A 20,999-nucleotide genomic window follows, 5' to 3' on the forward strand; every position below is an offset into this window, starting at 1 on the left:
CAGCTGTTACTCCAGCTAATGGAAAATATCAAATTAATAATATGTTTTAGAAAGTGTTATGGAGATTGAATTAAAATGATAAAAGATTTAATTTTACATGTCCAATTAATTTTTTTTTTTTTGCGGTACGCAGACCTCTCACTGTTGTGGCCTCTCCCGTTGCGGAGCACAGGCTCTGGATGCGCAGGCTCAGCGGCCATGGCCCATGGGCCCAGCTGCTCCGCAGCATGTGGGATCTTCCCAGACCGGGGCACGAACCCGTGTCCCCTGCATTGGCAGGCGGACTCTCAACCACTGCGCAACCAGGGAAGCCCTCCAATTCATTTTTTAAAGACTGTAAGACTTAGTATACTGGAAGTTTTCGTAGAAGCTTCCAGAAAATGTTTTGTAAGTTGGTTTTTAAATTCTATTAAGAGAGTTGGATCCACATGACCATGCAGATATTAAATATGACCAAACAAGAAGTTTATTTCAGTTCTCCATTACACTTTAAGATATTCCTGGAGCATTAAATCATGTAGTTCCAGATTATTCACTGCACAGTTGAATCTATGATTCTTATGTACTAGAGTTGCATTAGCTTCCATTAATACAGCCTAAAAAAGTAAAATGAATTTGGTAATTGATTGTTTTTTTTTGATTATTGAATATACTCCTTACTTAGTCATAATTGCCTCACTTAACTACAGTCTTTTAACAGGCAACTTCTTTTAATTCCCAGCACATAGTACAATATATGGCACATAGTAGGTGCTCAGTAAATATCTGTTCATCGAATGACTAAATGAAGATAGAGAACCATTCAGACTAGAATTATCTAATCCGACTGCCTGCATTGTCCAAATTAATCAAAAAGCTTCTAAAAATTCTTGGTAGAGAAAGGAACGGTCAAATAATTCCTTTCAACTTTACTTTTTTTGTTGTTTTGTAGAGTTAAAAATAATGTGAAAAATTGAGATTATTGACAGTAGTAGTAAGAGAATAGCCAAAAAGCTTTTCTACCCATTTTCTGGTGATTACAAGTATTTCTGAGAAGTAAACCACTCAATCCCACACAATCTAGTTTTAAGAAAGGTCACTTTTGCAGAACAGGTTTGGATTTCCTCCTTGAGTCTCCTTCTCAAGATCATTAAGTGACCTCAAAGCCCCTGCCCAGGACAAATGCTGATCCTAGTGACCTCAAGGAGGGAGGGATATGTGACAACTACAGTCTGTGGAGCCCCCAGGAGGGCGATAACTTTCACCTTTTCTCCCCCCAGAGAGTGACATTGTCAAAAGAGTGCTTCAGAAATATCCTGGATTGTGTCTTATCCCAGGAGCTTCTGAAGGAGCTGGAGAAACTGGAGTCATTAGTTTCTGAACGAAGCCAGTGGCACCTGGTTACATTGGCAGAGGGACTTTGGAACTGTTCTGCCCATTAAGACATTTTAATCAATCAAGAAGGTTTAGTCACACTGATGTGGTCAGCTGGTTTCACAACTGAGCTTGATTAAAATTTTTCCAATCTGTTGGCCTCAGTTTCTCCATCTGGAAATGGGGAAGACAAAATTAAATCTAAGGGCCTTCCTTCCTTATTTGTCTAAGGGGTGTCTAAGGTCTCGGCTCACCCCCTGCAGGGCTGGTAACTGTGACTGATGAACTGTCATGACCAACCCATTGCATTATCCTACCACGTTCTTGAAGTGAACTTTCAGCAAACCTACTGGCTGTATTCAGATTTGTTGACTCCTGCAGGTTAGGCTCTAGAGAAATTTTATACAGGAATTCTGTAAATGTGATGGGGGTGTAGGTTGTGTGTTTTACTCATCATTGGAAAAGAAAGAAGGACTAGGGGTGGATATATGTGAATAGCTGATGATGGAAATTCAGCCAAGGAACTGGGGGTGGCTTCCAATACTTGGAAGATGGACTTTTATCCCTGGGTGTCCTGAATTTTAACTCTTAATTTTTACTCCATTAAAATGCCTTAAATTTCAAAAAAAAAAAAAACAACAAAAAAAAAACGAAGTAAACACCTCAAATGCCAATCATTTTAGGGCCCAGGGACTACTTAAGACATTCTCTTCTTCAGGGAATGAAATAATTTCTTGGCATTTTTGGGTATTATGAATAGATGAGGATCCTGAGATTATAGTCAGTTCTCTGATTCAGCTGGTTCTTCAGCTGTTTCACTTGAAGATCAGGTTTTAAAAGCAATCTATAATAATTATATATTTTTTCTCTACAGGAATTGGGAAGAATGAGAGATGTGGAGAAATTCTGAATGTTATTTAAAAAATTCCCATTACTATTTCTAGCTCTCACTCTTCTTTCTCTAACAGCAGTCACTTATTCAAAGTATTATACCATGCCCATTTTTGAAAAAATTTATTTGTTTTATTTATTTATTTTTGGCTGCATTGGGTCTTTGTTGCCGCGCATGGGCTTTCTCTAGTTGCGGTGAGCGGGGGCTACTCTTCATTGCGGTGCGTGGGCTTCTCATTGCAGTGGCTTCTCTTGCTGTGGAGCATAGGCTCTAGGCGCGCGGGCTTCAGTAGTTGTGGCACGTGGGCTCAGTAGTTGTGGCTCGCGGGCTCTAGAGTGCAGGCTCAGTAGTTGTGGTGCATGGGCTTAGTTGCTCCACGACATGTGGATCTTCCCGGACCAGGGTTTGAACTCGGGCTCAAACCCGTTTCGCCTGCATTGGCAGGAGGATTCTTAACCACTGTCCCACCAGGGAAGGCCATACCATGCCCTTTTGATATTTCTTGCTGTTTCATGAAACTATGAGCATAGAGTGAACATTTATTTTGACATATTTTTTCTCAAAAGTGTTCATTATGCTTTCAAAAATGAGGGCAACATGGAGAATGCATACTGCTTAAAATGATAAAACTATATATTAGCTTTTTATGGCAAACATAGCATTGTCTTAGGTGCTAAAGATACAAAAAGGGCAATGAATCCTATCTCTCAAGAGATGTGTGATCTTATTTCAGAATAAAACTTAAACAATGGCACAAAGAGCAAATATGAATATGAAGCACAAGTAAGGTTGTCTTATAACCAGGTATATCAATCCATCAAATGTAAAAATCTCCAGTTAAAAGAAAAAATAGTCCAAACTGTTTGGAGACCAAGAAATGGAACTGCTTGTACCAGAAAACATCCAAACACTATTTTAAAGCAAATAAATTGTTTCTGAGGAAAAATATTTTTAGTAATAGGAAGAACAATGAAGTCATTAATAAAAACTTTGAGAAAACCTTTTCACCTATTTCTAGAATGTTATTTCTCATTGCATAATTTACCAGACTTGGTAATGTGCTAAGTATCTAGGATTAGTATTTAAAAAAAGAGAGATAACAGAGTCTTCTAGAAATTAAGTTTTCACAGTGGCTCAGTATTTGAAATTTCCAGCATAGCCCCTCCCTAGGAAGGGGGCAAATATTAACCCTTATAAATAGTCTTTAATAATGTATTTGAGTGGATTATAATGTTGTAAAGAAAGTGGACCTCTGATAGATACGTCATACCCCACAGGTCTGTTTCATTCTGTTTTATGATTTAAAAGCAAGTGCAGATCTTCTACAGAGGCTACTCCAAGTTGTTCCTTAGGCAATGGCAGGATTTCCTTTCTCATGGCTGAATAATATTCCTCTGTGTATGTGTGTGTATGTCTGTGTGTCTGTGTGTTTATCCATTCATCTGTTGATGGGATAAACACAGTTAGCACAGTGGTTAAGAGCCCTAACTATGTAACCTTAGTCAGATTCCTTAGTCTTTCTACACCTAAGTTGTTTGTAAAATGAGGTAATAATAGCTGATATTTATTGAATACTTACGAAGCACTGGGCATGTACTATTTTACATGTGTTATCTAATTTAATCTTTGTAAAAATGCTATGAGATAGATACTCTTATTTCCATTTTACCACTGAGGAAGCTCAAGGCCCAGAGAAATTAAGTAATTCGTTCAAGGTCACGCAGATAGTAGGTGGCTGAGTCCGAATTGAGACCCAGGCAAATTGGGTCTAGAGCCTGTGTTCTTGGCCACTATGATATATGGCTTCCATAGAATATTAGTACCTACCTCCCCTTAGTACATATGGGAGGATAGAATAAGATAATGTCCGAGATGCAAGAAGAACTACAATCCTGCAGCCTGTGGAACAAAAACCACATTCACAGAAAGATAGACAAGATGAAAAGGCAGAGGGCTATGTACCAGATGAAGGAACAAGATGAAACCCCAGAAAAACAACTAAATGAAGTGGAGATAGGCAACCTTCCAGAAAAAGAATTCAGAATAATGATAGTGAAGATGATCCAGGACCTCGGAAAAAGAATGGAGGCAAAGATCGAGAAGATGCAAGAAATGTTTAACAAAGACCTAGAAGAATTAAAGAACAAACAAACAGAGATGAACAATACAATAACTGAAATGAAAACTACACTAGAAGGAATCAATAGTAGAATAACTGAGGCAGAAGAACGGATAAGTGACCTGGAAGACAGAATGGTGGAATTCACAGCTGTGGAATAGAATAAAGAAAAAAGAATAAAAAGAAATGAAGACAGCCTAAGAGACCTCTGGGACAACATTAAGCACAACAGCATTCGCATTATAGGGGTCCCAGAAGGAGAAGAGAGAGAGAAAGGACCAGAGAAAATATTTGAAGAGATTATAGTCAAAAACTTCTCTAACATGGGAAAGGAAATAGCCACCCAAGTCCAGGAAGTGCAGCGAGTCCCATACAAGATAAACCCAAGGAGAAACACGCCGAGACACATAGTAATCAAATTGGCAAAAATTAAAGACAAAAAGAAATTATTGAAAGCAGCAAGGGAAAAACGACAAATAACATACAAGGGAACTCCCATAAGGTTAACAGCTGATTTCTCAGCAGAAACTCTACAAGCCGGAAGGGAGTGGCATGATATACTTAAAGTGACGAAGGGGAAGAATCTACAATCAAGATTACTCTACCTGGCAAGGATCTCATTCAGATTCGATGGAGAAATCAAAAGCTTTACAGACAAGCAAAACTAAGAGAATTTAGCACCACCAAACCAACTCTACAACAAATGCTAAAGGAACTTCTCTAAGTGGGAAGCACAAGAGAAGAAAAGGATCTACACAAACCCAAAATAATTAAGAAAATGGTCATAGGAACATACATATCAATAATTACCTTAAACGTGAATGGATTAAATGCTCCAACCAAAAGACACAGGCTTGCTGAATGGATACAAAAACAAGACCCAAATATATGCTGTCTACAAGAGAACCACTTCAGACCTAGGGACACATACAGATGGAAAGTGAGGGGATGGAAAAAGATATTCCATGAAAATGGAAATCAAAAGAAAGCTGGAGTAGCAATACTCATATCAGATAAAATAGACTTTAAAATAAAGAATGTTACAAGAGACAAAGAAGGACACTACATAATGATCAGGGGATCAATCCAAGAAGAAGATATAACAATTATATATGCACCCAACTTAGGAGCACCTCAGTACATAAGGCAACTGCTAACAGCTGTAAAAGAGGAAATCGATAGTAACACAATAATAGTGGGGAACTTTAACACCTCACACCAATGGACAGATCATCCAAAATGAAAATAAATAAGGAAACAGAAGATTCAAATGACACAATAGACCAGAGAGATTTAATTGATATTTATAGGGCATTCCATCCAAAAACAGCAGATTACACTTTCTTCTCAAGTGCACATGGAACATTCTCCAGGATAGATCACATCTTGGGTCACAAATCAAGACTCAGTAAATTTAAGAAAATTGAAATCATATCAAGCATCTTTTCTGACCACAACACTATGAGATTAGAAATGAGTTACAGGGAAAAATATGTAAAAAACACAAACACATGGAGGCTAAACAATACGTTACTAAATAACCAAGAGATCACTGAAGAAATCAAAGAGGAAATTAAAATACCTAGAGACAAATGACAATGAAAACATGATGATCCAAAACCTATGGGATGCAGCAAAAGCAGTTCTAAGAGGGAAATTTATAGCTATACAAGCCTACCTCAAGGAACAAGAAAAATCTCAAATAAACGATCTAACCTTACACCCAAAGGAACTAGAGAAAGAAGAACAAACAAAACCCAAAATTAGCAGAAGGAAAGAAATCATGAAGATCAGAGCAGAAATAAATGAAAAAAAAAAAGATAATGCCCATCATGCACTTAGCACTGTGTGTGTGGCACATAATAAGAACTCAGTAAACATTAGTTATTGTAATTAGTATTCCTTTAATTCAAAATGTCAAGTTCCTGTTCCCCTTCAGGAATGCAAATGTGAAAATTAATATACACAAGTGCTTCTGACAATTTTTAAAAATTTATTTATTTATTTATTTATTTTTGGCTGCATTGGGTCTTTGTTGCAGTGCACAGGCTTTCTCTGGTTGCGGTGAGCGGGGGCTACTCTTCATTGTGGTGCATGGGCTTCTCACTGCCGTGGCTTCTCCTGTTGTGGAGCACGGACTCTAGGTGTGCAGGCTTCAGTAGTTGTGGCACGTGGGCTCATTAGTTGTGGCTCATGGGCTCTGGAGCACAGGCTCAGTAGCTGTGGCTCATGGGCTTAGTTGCTCCACGGCATGTGGGATCTTCCCGGACCAGGACTCGAACCCATGTCCCCTGCATTGGCAGATGGATTCTTAACCACTGTGCCACCAGGGAAGTCCCTGCTTCTGAGCATTTTTGAACTTAGTTTTGTATAATTTGTTTCTGAACAAATTGATTATGTTGATATCCATAAAAGGGAGCTCAGCTGTTGATTTTCCTGTTTTGTTGTAAATGTTATTCTGTTGTTTTTTATATTAACATCTTTATCTCTGTCTTAGATTGATTCATGACTCCTGAAAACAGCAACACTGAAAACATTTATTTCCTGGCAGTTTGTTTCTCTCCCTTCTCATTCCCTGAAATGGCTGTCTGCTTTTTTGTTTTTAATTATTAATTATATAGTGACTTTTTCAGGTATAGGGATTTAGTGTATTTAAAAATGTTGTTTCCTCCCTTTTAAGGCATCATCACTCAAGAGATGACAACAGCTGTTCAAGAAGCAGAAGCCACTTTATCTTCAGTGATGCAAGAGCAGCAGGTTTCTACCCTCGAGGTTACCAGAGAAGATGTCGAGACTGAGGGAGGGAAAGAGTTGCCTTCTGCCACAGCTGATGCTCCTGGTGTTACTCAGCTGTCGAGAAGATGGGAGCCTCTGGCCACTGTGGTTTCAACGACACCTGTCCCTCTGTCTTTCGAAATTACTCCCGCTGTAGAAGGTCTGTAAGGGAGAGAATTGTGCTCCGTGTTTTGGGGGTGGATCTTTTCTGAGTTGATGAGGAATAGAATGAGTGAGGCAGATGGCCCTGTCACCAAGGTGCACACACACACACACACAGCACACACACACACACACATACACACGCATACACACAATACACAAACATACACACATACACACACATACACACACACATACACACACATACACAGCACACACACATACACACAATACACAAACATACACACATACACACACAATACACAAACAGCACCCACACATACACACACGCATACACAATACACAAACACACACACACACACACACACACACACACCCCCCTCACCTGGAAGTATATTTTTTCAGCAGGAAAGGTAGGTGAACTCTTTCTTGTTTGGAGAGGTGTGGCACAGCTAAAGGACAAGGGGTTAGTTCCCAAGTAAAATCTCCTGGTGGCTCATCTCTGAGGCCCACGAAGGCCAAGTCTCCTGAGAACTCTCTCCTAGTTTGACATGTCTGGCTGCTAGGTGCCAGGGGGGTGAAACCAGCAAGGACCTGGGGGTGAAACCAACAAAGACGTGGGTTTGAATCCCAGCTTTGGCCCTCACTAACACTGTGGCTTCAAGAAAGTTTCTTAATGTCCCCAAGCCTTGGTTTGTTCCTCTTTAAATAATGCCTACCTGTCTTATGGGTTATTTTAAGGATTTTGAATAATGTATAAAAAGTACTTTCTATGTAGAGGCCCTCAGATGCTCTGATATCTTAAGGACAGTGAAGTTTTGGAATCTGGGTGATCATCAGAATCACCTGAGAATACAAAAATTATTATGATTATTTAGTTATTATTTTTGGACTTCATGTCTCTGTCTCATCGTTGGTCTAAGTAAATCCTACTTTTATTTATTAACTGAGTTATCTTTAACAATGTAATAAATACCTTCTAATCCTGCCTGCCGGCCTCCCCTGCAAAAAAAACCCTTAGGATCTTGTCAGTAACCTACAGGTAACCCCATGACCCTTCCCATCTAAACCCCATCCTCCTCTGTTAACCATTAACCTGAATCTTGTGTTCATCATTTCCTTGACTTCCTTTTCTTTTAGTTTTATCGTGTCTGTATGTACTCCTGGTATTATACACTTAAAACTTTTAGATTTTTTAGTTTATCAAAACAGTATTGTGCTGTGGATAGCCTTTTTGGGACTTTGTTTTTTTTTTTTTACTTAATATTCTAAGGCCTATATTTACTTACCGCAGTTCTTTTGCTTTGACTGCTTGCAATATTCCATTATGAAAATGTATCACAGTTTATTCACCCAATCTTCATCCAGGCTTTTCTAGTGATTTGCATTTGGGTCATTTCCAGGTTTGGCTATTGTGAACACGGCTGCCATGAATATTCTTTTACGTATTCTCCATTGCACGTGTGTAGGAGATTCTCTTGGGTATACCTAGGAACTGAATTGCTGGACAATAGGGCATATGAATATTTCACTTTAGGAGGCAATGCCTAACTGCTTTCCAAAGTGGTTGATTCCATTTATACTGCAAACAGCAATGTATATGAGAATCTGTGGGTCCATATCCTGGGAGCTTTCACAAATAGTTTCTCAGGCTTCATCACCAAGGAGGTTCTGATTCGGTACGTTGGGATACGTAGAAAGCATGAAAACTGACATTTAAAAAATTACCTCAAGAGATTCTGATGATCCACCAAGCTTGCAAAATACTCCTATTCTAGAGTTTCTAGATTTGGGAATATCTGGGGCTAAATTTGGTTGCTTTAAAATTGAGCATATTGCAGACACAGATCTAAGCTTTTACTCTTTGACTTGATTTTTAAAAGTCATCCTTGGGGTATATTTAAATACATTTTTGTTAAATTTTCTACCTTTGGTAATAGGTTATATAAAATCCCACAAAATCCATAATATTGTTAATAGAATAAACGGGAGATTAACATTTGAAAACAAAGTTCTGATTTGAGATAATATATTTTCCTGGAAGATAAAGTATTTGCCTCCGGTTGCTGGATTGGTACAATGTGGGAAGGAAGAGCTGGTCTAAGTGCCGAACTTACTGTGTATAAGAATACTGGCTTCATTCGTCATTTCTTGCTTAAGAAGTAAAAGCATGTGTATATATTCCCCATACTGATCATCTTTGGGTCATGTCTCTTGTGTTTGGCAGACCTAATGGACACAGTCACAGGGCCGAATGAGGAGTTGTTCACACCAATTGTGGGTTCTCCAGTGACGCCCCCTGGGATGATGGAGGAAGCACCTAGCACTTCCCCAGCGCTTGCTGATCCTGAGGCATCTTCCGAGAGAACTGCTGCTCCATCCATTAGCTATGTTAATACAGCTGCCTCCTATGGTCTGGACCAACTCGAATCTGAAGGTATCCATGCTTTGAAGGGGATCTTTCCTGGGACAGATTCAGTGAGTCCCTGAGCAACTGTTGTCTTTGAGAAAAGATCCAGGATAAGTATATTCTGTGTGTAGTGTAGATCAGGGGTCAGGAGACCATGGCCAGCCAAATCCAGCCTGCCGTCTGTTTTTGTATGGCAAGCTAAAATTGGTCTTCACATTTTCAAACGATTGAAAAAACTCAAAAGAAGAATAGTATTTCGTGACATGTAGAAGTTTTTATAAAATCCAAATTTCAGTGTTCCTAATTAACAGGCACACTTGTTCATTTGTGTATTGTCTGTGGCTACTTTTGTTTCAGGGCAGCAGAGTTGAGTAGTTGTGACAGAGACTAATTGCCCACAGAGCCTAAAATATTTATGAGATGGCCCTTTACCGAAAAAGCTTGCTGACCCCTGCTCTCCATCAGTAGTTCTCAATTACAGTTGAACATTAGAATCACCTTGGGGAGCTTTGAAAGGATCCTAATGACCGAGTCCTTCTCCCAGTGATTCTGATTCAGTTGGGATGGACTCTGGCATCAACATTTTTCAAGAGTTGCCTGAGATGATTTCAGTGTGCAGGCTGAATTGAGAAAACTGGTTTAATGGAAAACTTGAGTTTCCCCACCAGATTTTCTTGGGTGGAAGTTTTAATGTGAATTGTATTTTCGTAACACTGCTCTGGTTGTTAACGCTGGGTCATTCTCCCTTAATTACGTTTCTGGGTTAGATGTTCCACTTTTTGGAGATAGACAGTCTCCTCATCTGTTAAGGCTGAGAAATTCTTGCCAAATTTTACTTTCCAAGACATTGGCTTTGAGCATGAAAAAAGATGCTTGGAGCACAGCTGCACATCCACAAATGAGAAGTCGGGAAATATAATGAAAGGTCGTTTAATTAATCAGCATTTTGGCAGGTGAACAGCTCCTGGCTGGATTGCAAAATGCCCAGAGATTTGTAGTGCTGTTTCTTAAACTAATCGGGAAGACAGGTAAGCTTTTGGGCACTAAATTAGCCATGTGTTGGATTCAGTAAAGACATAGGATGTGCTGTTATTTTATATTTTGTCTACTCTGTAACAGAGAAGGTGGTTCAGCCAGGTTTGCAGCAGGCTGTATTGCAGACTTTCAGGGTAATGCTGGTAGTTTTCTGGCGGAGAAATGTGACATTTTAGGAGGAATGTGAATTCCGTGGAGTGCTGGTTTAAGAAATGGATCAAAGCGAGCTCAGAGGCCAGCAGCTCTTGCTCTCCACATTAAGATAAAAACTTGGAATGTAGTCTCATATTAGCTGTCTGCTCTCCTTGATGCCATCTGGAAAGACCAGGTTTCCCCAAATTAACCTGAGTTAGAGATGACAGCTTTACCCGGCAGGGCTCATTTAATCAGAGGAAAAAAATTGTGTTTGTGAATAATCCATACTTGTGAAACTGCAATACTTTTCTAAATTTAGTAGATGGTGGCAGTTATATTGAGATGTGTGAGAATTTTCTTAACTTGCCTAAGATGTCCTAGAGTTTTAGTGCTTTTCTTCTACACAGCTCAATTCCAGCTTCTTTTTGAGAATATATTTTGTCAGTTTTGATCGAAGTTATGATCCTTGTCAAGGCTTATGAAAAGACATTTTTGGTTTAAAAATATTCTTTCTGCTATGTTGTTGGGCTTAAGACAAGATTTTGAATGAGCACACCTCTTCTCCTAAATACCAGGGAGTACAATTTATATTTGATTAGTATATGTTAATAATGTCGCAATTAGTTTTATGCTGGTCTGTCTAGTCCTCTTAAAGCAGGAGTGACTACACTTATTTAAATCGATAAATCGATAGATTCCTGGATGTATTGGAGGCCTCCATTTTCAGTGCATGTTTTTCCACTTTGTCCAGGAATGTAAGTGCAGCCTGAGGCTTTGACTGGATGAAACATTTTAATTCTTCCATAGCATTGGACCCAGGGGAAGATAGTTTATTCTTACTTAGAACGAGGTTGTGTGATGTCAAGTTATCTACCTTTCAAGTTTGAATCTCTGTGTCTGATGTGTTGATAAATGTCAGTTCTCCAGAGAATAGGGTATTTGTCTCAGTGAGATATGGACAAGAGACCTGCCCCTTTTAGACACCACACACCTAAGGAGCAAGAACCTTTGTGGAAATTTCTGAATGTTTATTCTTTAAGGGATAGTCAATGTCCCAGATGAGCCTAAAATTTGTATCTCCGTGGTACCCTGTCTTGTTGTCTTCTCCTTCATGTCTCTACAACATAATGACTAAGGGAGTGTATTAGTTTTCTAGGGCTGCCATAACAAAGTCTCACAAACTGGGTGATTTAAAACAGCAGACATTTGTTCTCTTGCAATTTTAGAGCCTAGAAGTCTGAAATCAAGTTGTAGGCTGGGCTGTGCTCCCTGCAAAGCCTCTGATTGAGGATCGTCCCTTGCCTCTTCCAGCTTCTGGTGCCTCAGGCATTCCTTGGCTTGTGGCAGCATCACTGCAGTCTCTGCCTCCATCTTCACCTCTTCCCTCTTTGTGTCTCTGTGCCCAAATTTCCCTTGTCTTATGAGGACATCAGCCATTGGATTAGGACACACCCCGATAATTACATCTGAGCTTGATTACATCTGCCGGAACTCTATTTCCAAATAAGGTCAGATTCACAAGTTCTGTGGTTTAGGACTTAAACATATTTTCTGGGGGAACACAATTCAACTTGTAATAGGAGGTCTGCTTCTGAGGAGTTTTCCAGCTGGCTCTGAAGGCAGACTTGCTCTGCCTCCGGAACGCCCACTTGAGAGATGTGCATTGGTAGAGTGGGAGAAGTTTGGTGTGGTTTATATTTCTCAGGCATTGAAGAAAGCCTGCTTCTATAAGTGCGTACTGCCTTGTGCCTATTTCAGTACGCCTTTTACCTTGTCAGCAAAAATGCAGTTTGATTTTTGAAGGGATAATGGTTTATCTGTCGCCTTGCCTGATACACTTTACTTGTCTGTATTTTTTTTTTTTTTAGGGAATAAATGCTTTGAGGATGATAAAAAATGCATTATACTTATCTCAGGCATAACTCTACTAGGGCTGTATTCAGCATCTTTGAAATATAAACATGACAAAGTGTTCTAACTTTTAATTCAAAAATTGGGTAATGGCAAAGTACATGTATATGTATATATGTGTATATATATACAGGTACATATATATGTACATAAGCTAATTTTTGTTCTTTTTAAATTAATTGTTATTGCAGTATAGTTGATTAACAGTGTTGCATAATCTTATTTTTGGACATGATCTTTGTTTAGGTTGATGTCCTTTTTGGTTGAATGTTAATATCTTCCTCTGCTCCAAAACGGCAACTTAAAATTTCTGATTGCTTATGAAAACTTACTTGGAGTTCTTTCATTTGGGCTAACTGTCTTTAAAATATTTTAACACTAATATCAAATGGACTAAGGCCTTCGATATTTCTTACTGAATGTAATTCTGCTTTGTGAATTTTAGAAGTCCAAATGAAGATATCTATTTACTCTAAACAAATCAGACTTATTTCTGCCTTTCCTATATTTCCACAGAAGATGGAAATTCATCTGTGCTGTAACATTGTAGCAATAATTCTGTAGGGTGGAAGGTTATGGCTTTAACAGTTCAATACTCAGAAAAAAAAATCTACTGTGGGTCTCTTTGTACCAGGTACTAGGTTCCTAAGAATGTGTGGGAGGTAAGAGAACAAAAACGGAGGTGTCTCAGATCTTGTGATTAAGGTGTTGGTAATCCTTCTTCACATCCCCAGCACTTTCTCCCTTAAAGTTTGGAAGTCAATAGCCGGGCCTTCCAGCTGTGAGAGGTGGGAAACCACTTGGTGCTCCCCATGGTGCTGACCGGACAGACTTGGGAACAGGGTGAATTTGCTTGGGCTCTCTCAAGATGAGCCTGGGTTAATGTATTGCTTTTCTGCAAGACAAGAAGAAACACTAGTGTCCTTGATCTGGAGAATGTGAATTCTCGATCTGACTGGTCCTATTTAATGTGTTTCTATAGGCATAATAGACTGAGTGGTGGGGCTGTAAAATCCCGTGCCGTTATTCCAGACAACTCCCATTTCCTCATCTGTTTCAAAGTGCCTGTTTATTACAGGGTTATTGACATGCCTGGGAATTACCTTTTTTTTTTTTTTTTACATATGACACGTTATATATAAACATATAGCATATTACCTTTTTAACATATAAAGAGGTTTTAAATTCTTAGTATCCAACAGGAAAGTCATGTTTAATTTTTTTAATATCTTGATTTTTAAAAAAAATAAGACCAAATATATCATTTGACTTCAATTTTCTCTTTTCTGACCGTTTTGTCCTTGTTTTTCGAAGACCATTTTGGATGTCCTTATATTTAGGTTTTGAAAGATTGTATTTTTGACATCTTTTCCCAGCGAGGTAGCACACATGGGGCAGAAGGCTGTCATTTTTCTGTCATTTGTTGTTTAATCTATTTCAGTGACATCAATTTTCCTCCCTTCGTGAGTGTGTGTGTGTGCACATCTGTGTGTTTAATTTCATGGATGTTTTTTCCACAGTCCTCTGAGAGCATGTCCTATATACATTTTCAGCATCTCTTAATTTCCTCTGCTGAAAGACAGTGATATTATCTCTCCTTTCTTATCTGGAATTCTCAGTTCTGTCTCTGTTCTAGGATTCTCTCTACAATAACAGGAATTTCAATAGATAGGGATTTCAGGAGAAAGCCGTGTTTGAAAAGTATGCCTTTGTTCAGATGACTGAGTGATATTTTTTGGCTGTGTGATCTCCTAATTGGTACTGAAAAAAAGGTGCTTAGTTTCTATCTCTTATTGGTCAATCAGAAATGAATTGGGAAATGCATTCTTTAAGTGGCTTTGTGGAGAAGCCTCAGATATTTTTCTTCAATAGTTCCATTGAGGATTCTTAAGAGCCCATGTAATTTTTATGAGAGAAGTGTTTGCTCTTCAACTGCACTTTAATTCACAAAATCAATTTTTTTTGTCTTCCCAATATGCACTCCTTTTCAGAGAATATTTTCTTATTATTTTCTCAATTCTCGTATAATGTTTCAACTCAGGAGGCAGCTAGAATGGATGAATGAGAAAGTGTAGTCAAAGATCTCATCTCAAGTCCATGTTTATGAAGCCAAGTTTATGTGACTTACCTTTGGGAGCTGCTATGTGGACATAATATTAAAGATCCAGTAGAGTGTTGGAAATTTGAACTGTCCGCTGTTACTTATGATACTGTAGTATGAAGTTAAGGATGTTCACTCTAATTTTTACTCTGAGTATGTTAAGAATGGATACAAGTTTTGGCTTTTGTTCTTGAAAATGCTTTGGATTTAATTTTGCATCAATAACAGAGGCAATGATTTCAGTCATTGATTACCCCTTATGGTAAGTCACTTTGTTGGCTTGTCCTGAAATCATCATACTTTCTCTGGCATTTATGATAGGTCTCTGTTCTTAAGTACCTGTATGTTCTATAGGCTAGTACAGTAAATTACTCAGCTCTCGGAGTGGTCATCACATGTCTGTTGCTAATGCTCACATAGCCAGTGGTATTTCAAAGAATATTTAGAATCAATATTATGATGTATTACCATAAAGCTTTGCTACAAATTCTGCTGTTGAAGAAAGATAACTGACATTCACTCTAAGTTTTCTGGTGTGCTTTCTTATCATAGGGAATTTATTTATTGGTGTGGTCACAATTAAGTAAGCATTGTTATAGAGTCGATTCTTCCCATTTTTTTTCCTGCATCTTTGTTGCCCAGCACCAGAAAGTTACACTGCTTAGTAAAGCTCACTCTTAGACACTTAGGAAATTTTATATAACGGCTCATGATGACAAAAGGATTTAGCTTTGTACATATTCAGTGGTTTTGTTTATTCATTCATTTATGTGTACACTTAGCAAGTATTTGGTCATTCAGATAACAAAAAGAAGTGAGAGTAGATCTTGTGTAAATTTTAGTAGAAGTTATGATAAATACATAAATAACAGACACACAAGGTAGAAGGTGGGAAAGTATCACAAAACAATTACAGAAAAAGGACTGTGAGAGATAGGAGAGAGAACTTAGCCCCAGCTTAGAGAAATAAAAAATTGATATTTATGCTGGGGAGTCTTTTTTTTTGATAAATTTATTTATTTAATTTATTTATTTTTGGCTGCATTGGGTCTTCATTGCTACGCATGGGCTTTCTCTAGTTGCACTCTTCACTGCGGTGCTCGAGCTTCTCATTGCGGTGGCTTCTCTTGTTGTGAAGCACGGGCTCTAGGTGCATGGGCCCAGTAGTTGTGGCACGTGGGCTCAGTAGTTGTGGCCCACGGGCTCTAGAGCGCAGGCTCGGTAGTTGTGGTGCACAGGTCTATTTGCTCCGTGACATGTGGGATCTTCCCAGACCAGGGCTTGAACCCATGTGCCCTACATTGGCAGGCGATTCCTAACCACTGCCCCACCAGGGGAGCCCCTTCTTGGGAGTCGTATGTGTGTGTGTGTTGTTCTTTTGATATTTATAAAAAAATAAGTCATAGGATATCGAGAAATATGGAAAACATTTTAAAGGTTGGTGAATCATCCTTTAGGTATCATACATACCACACTACCATTCAATTATTTTATAGGCATGTGATCAAGCATGTTTCTACAATTTTAGCTTTTTGGTTAGATGAATTCTTTCTTTTTTATTCTTCCAGTTTTATTGGGATATCATTGACATACAGAACTCTGTAAACTTAAGGTGTACAGGATGATGATTTGACTTACATATACCATGAAATGATTACCACGATAAGTTTAGTGGGCATCCATCATCTTACGTAGATACAAAATAAAAGAAAAAATTTTTTTTCCTTGTGACGAGAACTCTTGGGATTTACTCTCTTAACAACTTCCATGTATAACATCCAGCAGTGCTAATTATATTAATTATATTGTACATTACATCCTTACTACTTACTTATCTTATAACTGGAAGTTTGCATCTTTTGTCAGCCTTCATCCAGTTTTCTATCCTCTTACCCTCCTCCTCTGGTAACCGCAAATCTGATCTGTTTTTCTATGAGTTTGTTTGTTCATTTCTTTTTGAAGTATAATTGACCGGCTAGGTTAGTTCCTAGTGCACAACATAGGGATGTGATATTTCTATACATTTCAGAATTATCACCATAATAAGCCTAGTTACCGTACATCACCATGCAGAGGTACTACATTATTATTATTATTTTAAATAAATTTATTTATTTATTTTTGGCAGCGTTGAGTCTTCGTTGCTGTGCACAGGCTTTCTCTAGTTGTGGCGAGCAGGGGCTACTCTTCGTTACAGTGCACGGGCTTCTCATTGCGGTGGCTTCTCTTGTTGGGGAGCACGGGCTCTAGGTGCGTGGGCTTTAGTAGTTGTGGCACGTGGGCTCAGTAGTTGTGGCTTGCGGGCTCTAGAGCACAGGCTCAGTAGTTGTGGTGCATGGGCTTAGTTGCTCTGCGGCATGTGGGATATTCCCAGACCAGGGATCAAACCCGTGTCCCCTGCATTGGCAGGTGGATTCTTAACCACTGTGCTGCCAGGGAAGTCCCACTACATTATTACTGAGGTAAATTATTTCTTAAGAATAGTTTTTAGATGCAACAGCCAGGTGCTCAGCCTCAGGCCAAACAAATATATGATTTATAGGAAACTGTACCAGGTTTCTCTTGAGGGGATTGTTCAGAATCCTAGGCAAGATGATTGGTTCTGAGTGTTTCGTCTGGGCTCATACTCCAGGACTGACAATCCCTGTGAGGAGTGGTCCAAGCAGGGCTTTCCATGTGTGGTGGTTTTTGCAGTTGTCAAAGCAAGCATGCAGCTTGCAACTGCACAATAGGATGTGGAGATTTCAAAGACATTTTAGATGTTTGCAGAAAACCAAGGCATTAAAAAAAATAAATTTATTCATTTTATTTATTTATTTTTGGCTGCATTGGGTCTCTGTTGCTGTGCGCAGGCTTTCTCTAGTTGTGGCGAGTGGGGGCTACTCTCCCTTGCATGGGCTTCTCGTTGCTGTGGCTTCTCTTGTTGTGGAGCACGGGCTGTAGGCGTGCAGGCTTCAGTAGTTGTGGCACGCGGGCTCAGTAGTTGTGGTGCACGGGCTTAGTTGCTCCGCGGCATGTGGGATCTTCCGGAACCAGGGCTCAAACCCATGTCTCCTGCATTGGCAGGCGGATTCTTAACCACTGCGCCACCATGGAAGCCCCTCAAGGCATTTTTAAAAGCATGATTTTTCAAACATGATTTTTCAATATGAGGCTAGACATAACTATCCTTTTACTGGTATAATCATTGAGAATTTTATTGCATCGGAGTACAAATAATTAAAAACCTTAACAATGTATAAAATAATGTAAGAATATTACCAACTGCACTTTATCAGGCTGTGTTCATACCATGCAATTGTTTTGGCATCAGACTACCTTTTATTATTAAAATGCATACATATCCCCAAAGGAAAAGATTAGAAGAAAAATATAATGCATCAATTTGAATGGCCTTACAAGATTTTAAAAGTGTTCACACTTGGAAATATTAAATTTGTCTTGAAAGAGTTACATTGATTCTGCCTACATTTACCTGTGTTTCTACTTCTTTAGCCATTCTACCTCCTTATTTTTTTTAATTAATTAATTAATTTATTTATTTTGGCTGTGTTGAGTCTTCGGTGCTGTGCACAGGCTTTCTCTAGTTGTGGTGAGTGGGGGTACTCTTTGCTGCAGTGCGTGGGCTTCTCATCGCGGTGACTTCTCTTGTTGCGGAGCACAGGCTCTAGGTGCACGGGCTTCAGTAGTTGCGGCACTTGGGCTCAGTAGTTGTGGCTCGAGGGTTGTAGAGCACAGGCTCAGTAGTTGTGGCGCACGGGCTTAGTTGCTTCGTGGCATTTGGGGTCTTCCCAGACCAGGGATCAAACCCGTGTCCCCTGCACTGGCAGGCAAATTCTTAACCACTGCACCACCAGGGAAGTCCCCTTCTAATTGTTTGATATCTCCAGACAAAATATTCTGTGGAAACTTCTTCTATAAAAACAATATAAAGAGGGACTTCCCTGGCAGTCCAGTGTTAAGACTCAGGGCTTCCACGGCAGGGGACACGGGTTGGGGAACTAAGATCCTGCATGCTGCGCAGTGGGGGCCCAACATTGCTCCCTCTGGGTTTTCTCAAGGTATCTGCCTCACGTGCTCTCTGAGGAGCCCTACTTCCTGTTAAAACTCCAGCTCAAGCATAGATGAAAACCCTCTCATTTGTTTCAACTAAAATTAGTAGAAACTTAAAATATACTTGGCTCCAACCTAAGGGAACACAAAGCAAATGAACCAAGAAAATAAAAGAAACAAAATGAATTAGGCTTATGAGGTACACATTTCTCTCTGATCGTACCTTAGCTAAGGAGCTTCCAGGGCTCCCAGGCCTCGACTCATTCCATGGTCTGAGAAGGTTTTTAATATTTGGTACCCAAAGCTCTGGAACAGTTTTTCAGGCACCTTGCTAGGCTTTCTGGCTTCACAACTCTTGGCTTGTTTCCTGTTCTGAGGATAACTTATTTTCTCCTTCCCATCCCTGCCCCCATGTGGAATAGCCAAGACAAAGATGTAAATTTCCTCTAGGGCCCACCGCCAAGTAGGGAATCCCCAACTCCACTTACATATTGTCTGTCCTGCTTTCCAGGTTGAAGGACACACCTCCAATCCCTAGGCAACTGACAGCCAGATAGCCGTCATGATTGACACCATGTACATCCCACTCTTTAGAGGAAATCCCGTCTCTGTTAAAAGCCTGTCATGATTCATGTCTGGGCAATATCACATTGTTCTCACTATACAAGAAATATACCTATATAGAGTCATTCTGTCATATTCTATAGCAAATAATATTCAGTGCTATGCTACTCTATAAACAGGGGCTATGAAGTTAAAGTTAAAAGAGGACAGGAAGGAGAGACAGAAACCATTCAGCTCAAAGTCGTCTTTCTTTCCTTTTCTTTCTTTCTTTCTTTCTTTCTTTCTTTCTTTCTTTCTTTCTTTCTTTCTTTCTTTCTTTCCTTCCTTCCTTCCTTCCTTCCTTCCTTCCTTCTTTCTGTTTTATATTGGAGTATAGTTGATTTACAATGTTGTTTTACTTTCAGGTGTACAGCAAAGTGTTTCAGTTATACATATATCTATTCTTTTTCAGACTCTTTTGCCATATAGGTTATTGCAGAGTACCGAGTAGAGCTCTCTGTGCTATACAGTAGGTCCTTGTTGGTTATCTATTTATATATAGAGTGTGTATATGTTAATCTAATCCCAAACTCCTAATTTATCCCTCCCCCCAACCTTTCCCCTTTGGTAACCATATGTTTGTTTTCTAAATCTATGTGTTTGTTTCTGTTTTGTAAATAAGTTCATTTGTATCATTTTTTGGTATCATTTTTTAAGATTCCACATATAAGTGATATCATATGATATTAGTTTTTCTCTGATTTACTTCACTTAGTATGATAATCTCTAGGTCCATCCATGTTGCCGCAAATGGCATTATTTCATTCTTTTTTTATGGCTGAGTGATATTCCATTGTATGTATGTATATATATATATATCACATCTTCTTTATTCATTCATCTGTCTATGGACATTTAGGTTGCTTCCGTGTCTTGGCTCTTGTAAATAGTGCTGCAGTGAACACTGAGGTGCATGTATCTTTCCAAATTATGGTTTTCTCTGGATGTATGCCCAGGAGTGGGGTAGCTGGATCATATAGTAGCTCTATTTTTAGTTTTTTGTTTGTTTTTTTCTTTCTTGCAGTACGTGGGCCTCTCACTGTTGTGGCCTCTCCCATTGTGGAGTACAGGCTCCAGACACGCAGGCTCAGTGGCCATGGCTCACGGGCCCAGCTGCTCTGCGGCATGTGGGATCCTCCCAGACCGGGGCACGAACCCGTGTCCCCCGCATCGGCAGGCGGACTCTCAACCACTGCGCCACCAGGGAAGCCCTATTTGTAGACTTTTTGATGATGGCCATTCTGACCGGTGTGAGGTGATACCTCATTGTAGTTTTGATTTGCATTTCTCTAATAAGTAGCGACGTTGAGCATCTTTTCATGTGCTTTTTGGTCTTCTGTATATCTCTTCTTTATGAAGCTTCTCAGACCACCCAGCCTGCATTGATGAGTAGTACAGTAAAAAAATAGCTGTGGTTATGGTCTCAAATGGACATGCCTGAGTTTAAGTGTTAGCTTCATCATGAATAAGCTCTGTGATATTGACCAAA

The 20,999-nt window shown here is 39.3% G+C and overlaps 1 protein-coding gene across 4 annotated transcripts in view; it reads left to right on the forward strand.

Annotated features, from left to right (window-relative positions):
* ARMH4 (armadillo like helical domain containing 4) overlaps positions 1-20,999 on the forward strand; it is a 138,832-nt gene that overhangs the window by 12,311 nt on the left and 105,522 nt on the right. For 2 of the 4 annotated variants that reach the window (XM_060003430.1, XM_060003431.1), the window contains exons 3-4: positions 7,045-7,299; positions 9,490-9,699. In XM_060003430.1, coding sequence (XP_059859413.1) covers positions 7,045-7,299; positions 9,490-9,699 — 465 coding nt within the window. Of the gene's footprint in view, positions 1-7,044; positions 7,300-9,489; positions 9,700-19,922; positions 19,980-20,534; positions 20,795-20,999 lie in introns of those variants that run through there. The other 2 variants (XM_060003433.1, XM_060003432.1) reach the window with 2 other exon arrangements.

Source organism: Delphinus delphis, chromosome 2 (genome assembly GCF_949987515.2).
Source record: "Delphinus delphis chromosome 2, mDelDel1.2, whole genome shotgun sequence".
In the NCBI taxonomy this organism is placed as follows: domain Eukaryota; kingdom Metazoa; phylum Chordata; class Mammalia; order Artiodactyla; family Delphinidae; genus Delphinus; species Delphinus delphis.